The 15,756-nt window shown below is 33.8% G+C and overlaps 1 protein-coding gene across 1 annotated transcript in view; it reads right to left on the bottom strand.

Moving 5' to 3' along the window:
- Window positions 1–8,053: 8,053 nt before the first annotated feature.
- LOC126884580 (uncharacterized) overlaps window positions 8,054–15,756 on the bottom strand; it is a 128,460-nt gene continuing 120,757 nt past the window's right edge. The window contains exon 6 of the mRNA XM_050650567.1: window positions 8,054–8,189. Within this exon, the coding sequence (XP_050506524.1) occupies window positions 8,137–8,189 (53 nt within the window). The 3' untranslated portion in view covers window positions 8,054–8,136. The remainder of the gene's footprint in view (window positions 8,190–15,756) is intronic.

Raw genomic sequence — 15,756 nt, forward strand, 5'->3', positions numbered from 1 at the left:
AGGATCCGAGAAGTTAGCCACATTAGATTTTCACAGAACGTTGAATCTAAGTTTGACATTGTTGCCATATTATGGCCACAGTTGTTGCCAACTTAATTGACAACCGTTAATTGTAGAAACCTGCATGACCGTGATAAATAGTGTGACGTCGAAACGTCAAAAATTTTCCAAACACGCTGTGTCTAGGGTATACGCTAACGTGTACGCAAATAAAAAAGTTAGGTAGAATGGGTAGAATTAAAGGTCATAACAAATATTTTTCTATCAAACAAACACTAAACATATCAAAATAGCGTGTATCAAAATATACAGTCACTGCCCACGCTAAATAGTCACTAGCTTGATGAAGTTTAACTTCTTTATTTGCGTACATTTTAGCGTGTACCTAGACACAACGTGTTTGGAAAACTTTTTTTGACGTTTTGACGTCACGACTATCGCGGTCCACTAGTTCATTGAAGGTGACTAAGATCATCCAATAAAAGGCGAAAAACTTTTTTGAGTAATCAAGTAATTTAGAATACGAATACATTGTGTAGAATTTTCAACTAAATAATCTATCACTGAGAATTCATCATCAGCATCATCAACATCTATTCCATCCATCGCCAGAAGGAAGCCTTCCTTAGGTGTATCCATTCATTTTAGTTTGTTGTTTTGTGCATCCATTCGTAACCAGCCATTCACTTGATGTCATCAGTCCGTCTTGTTTGAGGTCTGCCTCTACTTATTTTGCTAGTCCTTGGTCGGCGTTTAAGAATTTGCTTCGTCTAATGGTTGTTTTCCATTCTTCCTATGTGTCCTGCCCAGTTCCATTTTAACATGACAATCTTCTGGATCACGTCTGTTACTTTTAACCGTCACGTCGTCTTATTTCTTTCACTCTAAATTGGATGTACTTAATAGTCTCGGAATCTCTTCTTGGATTTCCTCCTCCGTTATATGAGAGCGATAATAACATTTCTGGATAATTTTTTCATTGTGCGACTACTAACTTCAACAGTCAAATAAGAACTTTATAGTACTAAATCATTCGAGAATAGTCGGTCGGCTGTTCATACTGTGCGCCCTCTTCACCAACCCGACTGTTTAATTGGCTCAGTATGCGCACTAACAGCCCAACCAGACTTAACTATCTGCCGATAAAAAGTCTGCAGTATTCGGGGCTCCCCTTACTGCAGTGTTTTATCCTTCCAATGTTTTAAGTTTTGAAGGAACGAAAAAGTGTCAGTATTTTGCTTTCAAAGTTCGAAGCGTTCGTCAAATTTAGTAATTGCTGTATATAATAGGTCTGGATCCCGCGTATGAAAAAAAAGTTGATTAATAGCAAGCTGAAAATTTGTTAATAGCTTAATTAAGGGTGTCAAGTCGGATAAACTTTGATATATGGGAACACTGGAACAGGGGCAGTTTTAATTGTGGAACAGGTTAAAAATTTGGAACGGTCAGACCACGAAAACGGCACATTTATTTTGTCCGACAGAATAGACTTAAACTCTCCGAACAGAGATTAAACTCTCATGAAAAAATCAGACTGCTATTTATCACCTGTCATAATTCCTGTCATTTGATATATTCTACATGTTCCACTCATTAAAACGCCCATTTGGTGATAAATAGCAGTCTGATTTTTGCGTGAGAGTTTAATCTCTGTTCGGAGAGTTTAAGTCTGTTCTGTCGGACAAAATACATGTGCCGTTTTTGTGGTATGACCGTTCCAAATTTTTAACCTGTTCCACAATTAAAACTTCCCCTGTTTCAGTATTCCCATATATCAAAGTTTGTCCGATTAGACACCCTTAAGCTATTAACAAATTTTCAGCTTGCTATTAATCAACTTTTTTTTCATACGCGGGATCCAGACCAGGTAATAGTAAAAGTTTACTTTAAAATGTATTTTCGCGTCAGTTACTGATTCATCTTCCGCCTCTTATTTAAAAATTTTCATAATTTATGTTGAAACAAAGTAAAGGACCCGCTCTTTGGTGCTCGGCGCCCCTAACATCCCGGCGCCCGTGTGCACCGCACACCCTGCACAATAGGTAAAGCCGCCTCTAGATCTTCCAGTACCAAAGTCGCATTGGTAGTCGCCTAAAATATCCTCCGAATACGGAGTGAGCCTCCATAGCAAGACAATTGATAGAACTTTATGTGCTGTACTAATAGGACTTTTCAACGCTTCTCATTTGTTTCAGGCCTCTGTCATATGTCGTATAATCCATGTATAATATTAATATACGACATATGACAAAAAACATACCGAAACAAATAAGAAGCGTTGAAAAGCCCTTTTAGCGACATGCCTCTTGATAAAATAAAATTGTGTTTTGACTTGGAAAGTTTTGGGGTAGTTCTGATTTCTTTCGTTATATATGGATTTTGGGCTGCTGAATCCGAATATGAGGTTTGCGGACAAAATTTCTTGCCGGAACATTGAAAAAATCGAGAAAAAAGCGAAAAATTTCAGCTGTTTTCTGCTTTTTTGCTCAAATCTCGAAAACTATTAACTTTTAGTAAATGGTCTGTTAACAGAAATTAAAGTACTTAAAATTATCTACAAATATCACTATTTACTTTTTTTTCAGACAAACCGTTCGGTCTCAAGTACAAGTTGAAAATTGCCAATTTTTAACGGTCTCGGCAAAACCCACTTTTTACATTCCAAAACTTTATTTTTTATTAAAATGCTGTCATTTGATAAATTTCTCCTATTTTTTTGTACAAATAATAAATGTTAGTTCATAGGTATTGTATGTCTCTTGTGACAGCTTCCATGAGTCCATTCCGTCCTAAGAGGCCGGGAATATCTCTGCTTTTCCCTTAGAGCCACAGAAGATCAGGCACAGATAGAGTCACAGTTTCAGTTGGTGTGAACATTTCCTTCGGATTTGTTATCTTGATTTCTGATAAACCTTGAGGTTTTGTCCTTTTAAAATGAATTAGTTGAAAAGCTCCCTGACTTCCATAAACCTCAGGGCGCGGGTTTCTTTTTGAAGATATTCTTCTTTAGCGGCGAATCGATTGAGGGTAAAATTTGATTGATCCGCGCGCATGCGCACACCGACAGTATGGTATTAGTTGTTATACGGGCTCTGATTGGGTGTTGAAATTTTGAAATGATCTGTCAATAATTGTTCAATATGGAGGTTATCGGTAAACAAAAATGTATAATATTAGTTTTTATTGATGTGTGGACAGAAATAAAATCAACTTTATAATTATAGTGACTTTTTAAATAGTTTTGAAAAGCCGCAGATACGTAATTCTAAATGTTTAAGTTGGAAATAACTAATAGTTTCAATACCTATCTATTTGGAAAATGTAAACAAAATAATGTAGTTACCTATTAGTAGGCAATGCTTTAATTTACATAATCTGATTACGAACAAACTTTCTACAAATCTTCATCTCATATATCGTTTTCTTACTCTATATTTTGTTGTATTTTATTTCGACAAAAATCAAACTAATAATTTTATTCAATTCATATAAATTTATGGTGTAAACTTTTAGTTTGTGTATATTCCCACATGACGTATACGAGAGTTTGGTGCAGTTTGAAATGGCGTCAACTTTCGTACGGCGCGGTAGACGTGAAGTGGGTTCAAGCCCCAAGCAAGTTATTATTTTTTTTATTTTTTTTATAGATTTTATGATTGTAAGTATATTATTATATAATTTTTGAAGATATTCTTCTTTTTTGAAAGTGGTAGATAAGAAAGTTAGTTTGATTTTTAAATAAAATAAGTACAAATAACCTTTTAAGTATATTTACTTCGTTTAAATTACCTATTATATAATAGAAGAATATCTTCTTACGTGCGTACAAAGTACACACACATTCTTTTTTATCCGAGGAATGGATTGCTTAGGAGCTGCTGCATGTTTTGGTGCAATACAAGAAATGCCACATATGACGTGAAAAGTGTGGTATTCGTCGATTGTATGTATGTTGAAATCAGCGTTAACGTACACCTGCTGTGTAAAGCACGGCAGGTCAATTTTCTGCGGATCTCCTGCGAATGCTGACACTTCCAGGCGAACAACTTCTGTATAGGATGAACAAAACCCCAAAGAGGAAACTATACATCAACCTATTTTCTTGAGCCGTACTTTTTGTAGAGAAAACGGCCAACGCTGCAAGGAATGGTGAGACGCAACTATCTGGGCCTTACTGCCGCTACAATACTTTGAGCAAGCGCGTTGCTTATCTGGAAGTGTCAGCAATCTCAGGCGATCCGCAGAAAATTGACCAGCCGTGCTTTACACAACAGGTGTACGAAAACGCTTTTAACCCTTTCTATGCCAGGCCTTAATTTGCATGTTGGTCCCTCAATCCCAAAGGTTTTTTCATGCTTAGAGTCCCATTTCCTTATATATACGTCGCATATAAATAAACAAATAAATGACCAAAACATGTTTTTAATGAGTTTTTTTAACCAACTTAAACGTTTTATTTTCAAAAGTACTCATCAGAGAGCAAAACCAACTTGAAAAAATGTAAATACATAACTTAAAAAAATAATGTAATGTAAATTAACATTAAAAGTTTTCTTTTGTGTAGTATTCCTCAAAACATGACACTACGCAAAGGCCGACTCCGCATCTTGCACACATGCATCTCGATTCGCTTCTTTTTTTTTCTGGTCTTTTCTGTGGCTACAAACGCTTCACCTTCTAGCGGCTACCTATAAGCGTTGCCACCAGTGCTACAATATAGCATATATCTAAAATATGTGAACAAATATATATGGCAATGGGTCCGCATGACCTGTCTTAGGTGCCAATATTTTCAGGCTTTGGGAACAATAATCTAACATTTTCGGACATATTTCTGCGGCGTTGGGACACCAATGAGTCTAAAATTTTATAAGTAACGCATATTTTCGGCTTTGGTAAATTGAGACCATAACACCTTGAACGTATATATATGGCGGCTGGGAATACAGACACACTTTTTCAAAAACATATATATGCAGCGTTGGGACAGAAAGGGTTAACGTACATAAAATCGACGGATACCACACTTTTTACGTCATGGGTGACATTTCTTGTGTTGCACCAAAACATGCAATAGCTCCTAACCAATACATCCCTCGGCTAAAAACTAAACCCGCACCTGAGGTTTATGGAAGTCAGAGAGCTGTTCAACTAATACATTTTGAAAGAACAAAACCTGAAGGTTTATCCGAATTCAAGATCCGAAGGGAATGTTCACACCAACTGAAACTGTGACTCCATCTGTGCCTGATCTTCTCTGGCTCTAAGGGAAAAGCAGAGACATTCTCGGTATTTTAGGATGGAATGGATTCATGGAAGCTGTGAGAAGAGACATACCATATTCATATTATGAACTAACATTTATTATTTGTACAGAAAAATAGGAGAAATTTATCAAATGACAGCATTCTAATAAAAACTAAAGTTTTGGAATGTAAAAAGTGGGTTTTGCCGAGACCGTTAAAAATTGGCAATTTTCAACTTGCACTTTGGACCGAACGGTTCGCCTGAAAAAAAAGTAAATAGTGATGTTTGTAGATAATTTTAAGTACTTAAATTTTTGTTAACAACCCATTTACTAAAAGTTAATAGTTTTCAAGATTTGAGGAAAAAAGCTGAAATTTTTCGATTTTCTCAATGTTCCGGCAAGAAATTTTGTCCGAAAACCTCATATTCGGATTCAGCAGCCCAAAATCCATATATTATAATGAAATAAATCAGAACTACCCCAAAACTTTCCCACCAGGGAGCTCGTAGAGTACAAATTGACTGAATCATCTATAGTTTCGAAATTGTTCTTTATCTCCTTTCTTATGAAAGGTTTTATAACGCTTCCATTCTATTTCCTAGGCATTTAAATGGTGTGAATGATTTGTATTTCATAATTTTTGCACATTTGGAGTAGGTTGTATGCAATTCTATCTGATATTTCTTTGTATGTTTCTGTTATTATGTTGTTTTTGTGTATGAACTGCTTTTCATAAACTCATCGTCCTTCAGGCTTAAGAATCGTTTATAAATAAAAACTGGGTATCAAATTTAGGAATAATTGGATGGATATACGTAGAAATATACTGGTTGCATAAAGAAATAAAAAGATTTTTCAGTAGGTAAGTAAAAATTTTATTCGTTAAAAATACAGTTTTTGAAAAATAGGATATGAATTAATTTCTTATTTTTTTTTTACTTTTAACCATCATACACATTGTAATTTAAGTACCTAAGTTGAAAATTAAGTACTTTTATGAAACGCAAAATTAAAAAGAGTCACCAAATATTATGAGATTCTTCACTGGTATGTACCTATGCAATTATAAATTCGTTTTAAAAATTATTGTTAGTACAATTTTTTTTCATTAAAAAAAAAAGAATCCATATACATTTAAATGCTAAGGCAAGGATGTAATATACAGGGTGTCCCGAAAAGAATGGTCATAAATTATACCACAGATTCTGGGGTCAAAAATATGTTGATTGAAGCTAACTTACCTTAGTACAAATGTGCACATAAAATAGCTATTTGTATAACAAGGGAGGAAAGTGTAACTTTTCCTCCCGAGAATGAAGTTTACTGCCCGACGCGTAGAGGAGGGCAGTAATCATTCAAGGGAGGAAAAGGCACTTTACTCCCATGTTATACATATGGGTTTTCCACCTTCCTCAAATAACAAGTCATTTTTTCATTTTTACTTAATTTATTTATGTAACTAACCAACAAAATCTATTAGAACTAAAACAACAAATAGGTACAATATAACTGTCAACTGTCAAATATAAGTCAAATTAATAATGTAAACATTGTCAAATCAAAATAACAATTTACTGTTTTTTACCATTCTGCAAAATACAGGATGTTTTATAAATAAACTTTAAAATGTATAGATACTTCGTAATAGAAAATAGATATTATACAGGGCGTCAATAAGTTATATTTCATGAATGAAATACCATGACGTCACTTTTACTTTTCCTCCCTAGGGAGGAAAAATATTTTCCTCCCTAGGGAGGAAAAGTACAACTTTGCTCCCTACAATCAGGTCCGGAAAGGTATACTTTCGGTAGAGGTAGGTGGAAAAAGTTATAGCCCTTTGAAGTTACAAAATGAAAATCAATTTTTTTCAATGTTTCGAAAACTATTAGAGATTTTTTATTGAAAATAGACGTATGGCATTCCTATGGCAGTAACATCTTAACAAAAAATTATAGTGAAATTTGTGCACCCCATAAAAAATTTATGGGGTTTTTGTTCCCTTAAACCCCCCTAAACTTTTGTGTATGTTCGTATTAAATCATTGTTAAAGTATTATTAATTAAACGCAGTGTTTTTAAAACTTTTTTGTCTCTTAGTACTTTCTCGAAAATCCAGATTTTATCGAGATATTTTGAATATTTGTCAAGTCCACCACCTATTTGTATATGGTTAAGTACGATTATAGAGACCCCTAATATGAAAAATCTATAATTTGCATTTTTATAATATGAAAATATACTAGGAGGCAAAAAAGTTTTAAAAGCACTGTGTTTAACTAATGGTACCGTAATAAAAGTTTAATTCGAACGTATACAAACATTTGGGGGGTTTAAAGGAACGAAACCCCCATACAATTTTTATGTAAACATATTAAAAAACAAGCCGTATCTCGATAAAAACTGGTTTATTGAAAAAAGAATAAGAGACAAAAAAGTTTTAAAAATATTGTGTCTAATTATTGGTGCCGTAATAATGATTTAATTGGAACGTACACAAAAGTTTGGGAGGGGTTTAAGGGAACAAAACCCCATATAATTTTTATGGGGTGCACAAATTTCACTATAATTTTTTGTTTAGATGTTCCTGCCATAAGAATGCCACATGGCTATTTTTAATAAGAAATCTCTAATAGTTTTCGAAATATTGGAAAAAATTTATTTTCATTTTGTAACTTTATAGGGCTATAACTTTTTTTATGTGCATATTTGTACTAAGGTAAGTTAGGTTCAATCAACATATTTTTGACCCCAGAATCTATGGTATAATTTATGACCAATCTCTTCGGGACACCCTGTATAATGAACATGGTGAATCAAGTTGTCAGTCTTCTTCGAAGTGAGTTAGTCAATCATAAATAAATAAATTAAAAACAATTAAACGAACAGTTATCTCTTAGGTTGAAATCCGATCAACATTGGTGCTTCAGTGGAAGCTTTAGGTGAAGTTTCAATTATCTCTGCATCAGAATATAGTCGACTTTACATTACATGATTTATCATGTGATTTGTCATATGATTTGGTCATGGAGTGAAATTTACATGTTTACACTGTGATTTGTCATATGATTTTCTCATAAGCATTGTGTTTTATCATAAGCATTATCATGCGGTCCGTCATGGGCCAAATCATATGACAAATCGCGTGATAAATAATGTAGTGTAAAGTCGACTTTAGTTGTAGCTCCAGATTTTGCTAGTATGTCATTATAACATAAGTATCCCTGCTCAAGTCAAATAAACACCTAACACAAGACACAAAAGCAAGAATCTATAAAGCAGCAATTAGACCTATATTGACATACACTGCGGAGACAAGACCTGACACATCTAAACCGAGACGACTACTAGAAACACCAGGGCCCGGATTACGTACACTCGATACGCATCGTATCCGCCATGTTTTCCCGTAGCGCCTTATGGGAAAACATGGCGGATACGATTCGTATCGAGTGTTCGTAATCCGGGCCCAGAGATGAAAATACTCCGACGAATATCAGGGAAAAGTCTGTTGGATAGGGAGAGAAGCGAAAACATAAAAAGATCATGCAGTGTAGAAGACATAAATGGATGGGTGACAAAACGGAAACATGAGTGGAACGAACACATTAGTAGAATGGCAGAGGATAGGAGAGTACGAATATCACGAGATAAGTCACCAAATGGACGAAGAAGTATTGGCAGACCAAGAAAAAGATGGTGCGATAACTTAGACAATTTAGGAGGCTAATATTGAAGAAGAAACAGGCTTTAAAGCCTACACACAAGAAGGAAGAAGAAGTCGTAAGGTTTTTCAGTAGACATTAGAGGTTGAACTCCCTGATTATATGTATAGATACTCGAATTGGTTTGATGATTTCTGAGTCGGGGTTCAATGGAGCTCTCGATTTTGAATATAACTCATTAACGCAAGCAAGTCAAATTCGGGTTGATTTCCGTTGAAGTTTAAAGCGTTGTCGTCAATGAGTTCAATATTGTTTAGGTCATTCCATTCAGAGTCATCTACTAGGTAGGATAAACTATTTTTAGTATGAGTCTGAAGGAGCATTAGTTACATAATAATATTATGTATATAACTAATGCTCCTTCATTGTTAAAGCTGGTTAAATATTATTTATCCAGCTTTTCTTCTGTCTCCTTCTCTATTTTATTTTAAAAATAATAATGTTTAATGAGATATCGAAAATCGTTTTTCTCCATAATATGCGGCATTTCTCCAAACACGTTAACTTTTTGCAGCTTTCAAAAATGTACTAATAGCTGCATGACAATTTTAACTATTTATAATGGGAAATAAGCCACAATATTATTAAAAAATCATTTTTATGAACGTTAATAAAAATCATTTTTTAATAATATTGTGGCTTATTTCCCATGATAAATAGTTAAAATTGTAAAAATGCCACAAGAAAATAGCTTCAGAACAGCTGCATGACACTAATTAGACATACACATATCTAAAAACAGTTAGACTTTCTAGAACTAATGTTTGTTTTTAGATCACAATGCCCTAATGGTCGAAGGAGGTTACCTATTAGACCACCAGATATTTATATTATTTTTTCTTCTTTAGTAGCTTCGAATAGCAGATGAGCATTTCAGTGTATATGTGTGAATGATTTGTTTTTTTTTAATTTTGGCATATTTGGAGTACAATGTATGCGATTCGATCTAATATTCCTTTGTATACTTTTGTTATCAAGCTGTTTTTGTGTATCAACAGATTTACAAACATTCATAGCAGTGGCGGCTCGTGACCACAGTATACGGGTAGGCGACACATATACTGTATAATATAATACAAGAATAAAAAACTGCTAAACGCCGTAAAAATGAGTGGCGCATAAAATATTCCAGCTACAAAAGATCTGATATGAATGTTACGTGGCGCGAAAATGGATTTTCATTTGATGCAAAACAAAATTTTAGTTTTATTTTAAAATATTTTTCAATAATATTTGCTAAATTTGAAGTAAACTCGCCACAAAAGAGTAACTTTGATACAGTTTGAATTATGAAACTCTTTTGTGGCGCGTTTACTTCAAATTTAGCAAATATTATGGAAAAATATTTTAAAATAAAACTAAAATTTTGTTTTGCATCAAATGAAAATCCATTTTCGCGCCACGTAACATTCATATCAGATCTTTTGTAGCTGGAATATTTTATGCGCCACTCATTTTTACGGCGTTTAGCAGTTTTTTATTCTTGTATCAGGAGTTTTTCAAAGGTATTTATAAATTAAATGTACGAAGTTGAATGCAATGTTCCTCTATTACACGTCAAGCTTTATAAATTGTCACCTTTGTTGCATTATCTCCCAAATGATCTAGTGTCCATCGAATGTACACTAGATTTTTTTCTATTCGAAATAGATTGAAAAAAATATATTGAGATGGCCGGTAAATGAAGTCGGATTGCCCGTTGACAGATCAAATTTAGCGTCGTGACTACATAAACCATTTGGGGAATAATCTTTAATTGGATTATACTTTTGTATCTTAATAACTTCTAAACGGCTTAACCGATTTTGATCAGTAAACATGAGTTTGAAACGTATTAACCAGTAGTATCTGATCGATCTAAGGTCAAGTATGATAACTGAAGCTATTACAGGAATTATTGAGCTTTCGAAACCGTTTTTCCCACAGGAAATAGATTTTATCATATTTATGAAGCCTATAACCTAAAAATTCGAATTTTCCCGGATATGAGGTATACATCGTTAGATTCGTCTTGAGTCCTTCTACAAACACTAAGTTATTGGCGCAATTCGTACGTTGAAATGTTGAGTAATTGTCGAAAAACCAACATTTTCAAAGTTTAGTTTTTCAGTTTTTCGGCTATACTGAGCCGTGTATATGTCTGATCCTGACGGCTTAAACACCATTTGAAAGCTTAAGTCAACACTATTGATTTGATGTATTTGCGGTTCTCCTGCCTCTTCGTGATCCGAATATAATATATCCCCCAAAAAATATGATGTTTTGTACCTACCAAGTCCTATAGCTGGTTTATGGGTGGTCAAAAGTAACAAACTACACCGGTTCTAAATCGGCCCTGACCCCCTCTTTAAACACAGAGAAAAATATCAAATCGGTTTAACTTTCAAACACACATACATACATATCCACAAACATTTTCCCTTTTTTAAATAAAAATTGAGTCACATTTCTAAGCTGTATAACTTTTGAATGGTATAACCGATTTTCAAAATTAGACATGCGTTGGAAAGGTAATGATCAGTTCTCTTAGAAGCGGCAAAGGTTGGACACATTTTTAAACTTTTTGGGAGTTTTGGTGACGAGAACGAAAAAGAGGCCCTAAATAGGAAGGGCCGTAAAATCTACACCTTTGTACCAAAATCGATGGTTGACATATAAATGGGTGAGTATTTTCTGAACTTTAAGATGGGAGTTGGCCAAATTTTCAATTCAGTCAGATTTAAAAAATCGAAAATTTTGTGTATATATAGTGTCGCGTATAGGGTGGTGTGGGTGTGCGCCACTGGCGAGAACTGCCGTTCTCTGGTAATGTTCAAAATTAGACATGCGTTGGAATGGTAATGATCAGTACTGTTAGAAGCCGCAAAAGTCGGACTTCAATTTTCGAAGTTTTTGGGAGTTTTGGGGACCAGAACGAAAAACAGACCCTAAATAGGAAGGGCCGTAAAATCGACACCCTTGGACCAAAATGGATGGTTGACATATGAATGGGTGAGTCTTTTTCTGAACTTGAAGATGGGAGTTGGCAAAATTTTCAATTCAGTCAGATTTAGAAAATTGAAAATTTCGTATATATAATAGTGTCGCGTGTAGGGGTGTGTATTTCTGCGACACTGGCGAGAACTGCCGTTATCTGGTAATCTTTCCGATATAAAACTAACAGCTTCGATAAATCGTAAACTATTAATTTTATCAAAAAAATGTATAATGAACATTTTTTGCTTATAATTAATATTTTTACCAGCATTTGCGGTCAAAATATAATAAAAAATTTCCACCCTCGAGATGAGGTGGCAACCACCCCATGGTAAAAGCGTCTTTCGGCATCATATAGATTTTGATCCTTGGACTATCCACTACTTATTGTCAAATTTTAAGCAAATCGATCCATTCTGTAAAAATTGCTAAGTGAAAAATTTCAGTTCCTGGACTAATTATACTTTTGGAGCTCTATAACTTCTGAACGACTTACCTGATGTTGATCACTAAACATGAATTTGAAACGTATTGACAAGTAGTATCTGATGCATCCAAGATCGAGTATGATAACTGAACGTATTACAGGAATTATTGAGCTTGAAAACCCTTTTTTCCCATAAGAAATAGATTTGATCATACTTATGAAGCCTATAACTTAAAAATTCGAATTTTCCCAGATATAAGGTATACACCGTTAGACGCGTCCTGAGTCCTTCTACAAACGCTCAGTTATTGGCAAAATTCGTAGGTTGAAATTTTGAGTAATTGTCGAAAAACCAAAATTTTCAAAGTTTAATTTTTCAGTTTTTTGGCTATGGTGAGCACTGCGTATGTCTCAGATTGATCGCTTAGGCGCCATTTGAAAGCTTAACTCAACCCTATTGATTTGGTGTATTTGCGGTTTTCCTGTCTTTCCTTGAACCTAAGATATATACGCCCAAAAAATATGCTATTTTGTATTTACCTAGTCCTCTAGCTAACTTACGGGTAGTCAGAAGTCAAAAATTAGACCGGTTCTGAATCGGCCCTCACATCCTCTTGAAACACAGAAAAAAAATTCAGATCGGTTTAACTTTTCCACACACATACATACAAACATACATATATATCCACAAACATTTTCCATTTTTTAAATAAAAATTGAGTCATATTTCTGAGCTCGATAACTTTTGAATGGTATAACCGATTTTTAAAATTAAACATGCGTTGGAAAGGTAATGATCTATGCCTATGCTATCAGAAGCCGCAAAGGTCGGGCTTAAATTTTTGAAATTTTTGGGAGTTTTGGGGACGAGAACGAAAAACAGGCTTTAAATGGGAAGGACCGTAAAATCCACACCCTTGGACCAAAATGGAGAAGTAACATATGGATGGACGAGTCTTTTCCTAAACTTTAAGATTGGATTTGGCCCAATTTTCAATTCAGTCAGGTTTAGAAAATCGAAAATTTCGTGTATATATAGTGTCGCTTGTAGGGGTGTTGTGCGCCACTGGTGAGAACTGCCGTTCTCTGTCGATGTACATACCTATATAGGTACAGGGTGTTTGGTAAAGAATGGGCCATAGCTTAATCTTACATTCCTGAGCTTAAAATTGGTCGATTTAAGCTAACTTACCTTAGTACCAAAGTTGATAATAACCGAACTACAGGGTGTCAAACTTAAACTTTTATTTTATTTATTCTTGAATATTTGCTGACAGACATGGGACAACAACACGAAATTTGGTAAGCGGGGGTTTTTTGGGATGAGAAATCTAAATTTTCCACCAAAAATGATGTACATATTACCCAGAAGGCGCTACATACGTCTTTCAGCGCTCATTTAATACGTTCAATTTTTTTTTATCTCCCACTCCACGTACTTTTTGAATCAACATTTTTATTCTCTTAATATTTTTACTTAAAAAAGGTATACTACATTCATCTGGCTAAGCTCAACTGTTTTCGAGATAAACGCATTTAAATCTGCGATACAACATAATTTTTGCATATCATTGTAGTTAGACCCGAAAAATAAACTTGAAACCATAATAATTGTGCCAGTTCTCATATTTATGTCATTGCATCGCAAATTCCATTTGAAGAAATTTAAGATACATTTTTGTAAATTTTTATGATTTTAAGTTATTTTTCGGGTGTAACTACAATGATATTACCTATGCAAAAAATTATGTTGGTTGAGTTGAGCGAGATGAATGTGGTATACATTTTTTAAGTAAAAATATTTACAGAATAAAATTTTTGATTTAAAAAGTATGTAGAGTGGGTAATAAAAAAATTGAACTTATTAAATGAGCGCTGAAAGGCGTATGTGGCGCCCTCTGGATAATACATCATTTTTGGTGGCGAATTTAGATTTCTCGTTCCAAAAAATCCCCGCTTACTAAATTTTGTATTATTATCCCATGTCTGTTAGGAAATATTCAAGAATAAATAAAATAAAAGTTTAACTTTGACACCCTGTATTTCGGTTATTATCAACTTTCGTACTAAGGTAAGTTAGCTTAAATCGACAAATTTTAACCTCAAGAATCTAGGGTTAAGCTATGGCACATTCTTTACCAAACACCCTGTATACAGTGTGTCGCATTTAAGTTGAAGACACCCTTATATTTCGGCTATCAAAATAATAGACCAGTAAGGTTCTGTGAAAAAACGTCTATTTTTGGATGTGAAAGGTGGCATTCGGATTTTTGCAGATAAAGTTAGGTGACACCTTCAGTAATAATAATTGACTTATGCTCCTTCTCAAATATGCCCGGAACATTAATAAAAAAATTAAAATATTTAAAAATTTCGAAAAACGTCGATTTTTTTGTGCTTTCTTTGCTTATAACTTTAAAACGATTAGTTTTGGAACAAAGTCGTAGAGAAATAAAATAAATACAATTGAATTTTGTATGATACACGACTGGTCAAAAATGTCTTAACGTATTACCTTTTCTGAAATATAGCAATAAATACAAAATAAGGGGGCAAAATATGCCTGTTGTTATTCAATGTTTTTAACCATTTTGGTGGCATTTAGACCTTAGTAATTCGCTTAGGAAATTATTTGTAACATACTTAAACCGTGTACCAAATTTCATTAAAATCGACCTAATAGATTTTGCATAATAAATTTGCAATCTAAATGTTTTTAAAAAAGTTCAAATTTTTTAAAATCTTTCTGAACAAAAAGTAGACCATTTAGAAGTTGTCAAATTTTTTTACATATAAAGAGGTGCTCTACCTATCTAATACACTTTACAGAATTAAAATCGGATTATTTAAGGGGCCTCAGCAATGTTTTAAACTTATAAACAAATAGCTTTGTTTTATAATAAAAAAATTAATTTTTAGCAATGCAAATAATTAAAAACCGGTATAATTTGACTTTCAAATGCTGTCAGCAGAATTGCTATTTCATTTTTTAATCAAAAGTTATTCGCGTTCAAAAATTGCAATTTTTCGAATTTTTGGAATGTTCCACTGCGTTTATCTCGAAAACTATATGCATCCTACGATTAAACTTGTAAGAACATTTTTTGCTTAGAATTACCCAAGAAATACAAAAAATGTTTTATTTTGCGAAAAATCGATGTTATGTAATTCCTCAAGTTCTTTGTTTATAACAATCTTATCGACATCCGGATCAACTGTTACCCAAAAAAATCGTGTTCTACGGGTCAAAAAATACGTAAGAATCTTGGGTAAGTCCATCTACATAAAGGAGCCCGTAGCACCCCCTCCTGGCCACAGGACTAATTTGTTTATAAGCCAAAAAATTGTTTATAACTTTAAAACATTGCTGATGCTGCTTAA

Source organism: Diabrotica virgifera, chromosome 5 (assembly GCF_917563875.1).
Source record: "Diabrotica virgifera virgifera chromosome 5, PGI_DIABVI_V3a".
NCBI lineage: Eukaryota > Metazoa > Arthropoda > Insecta > Coleoptera > Chrysomelidae > Diabrotica > Diabrotica virgifera.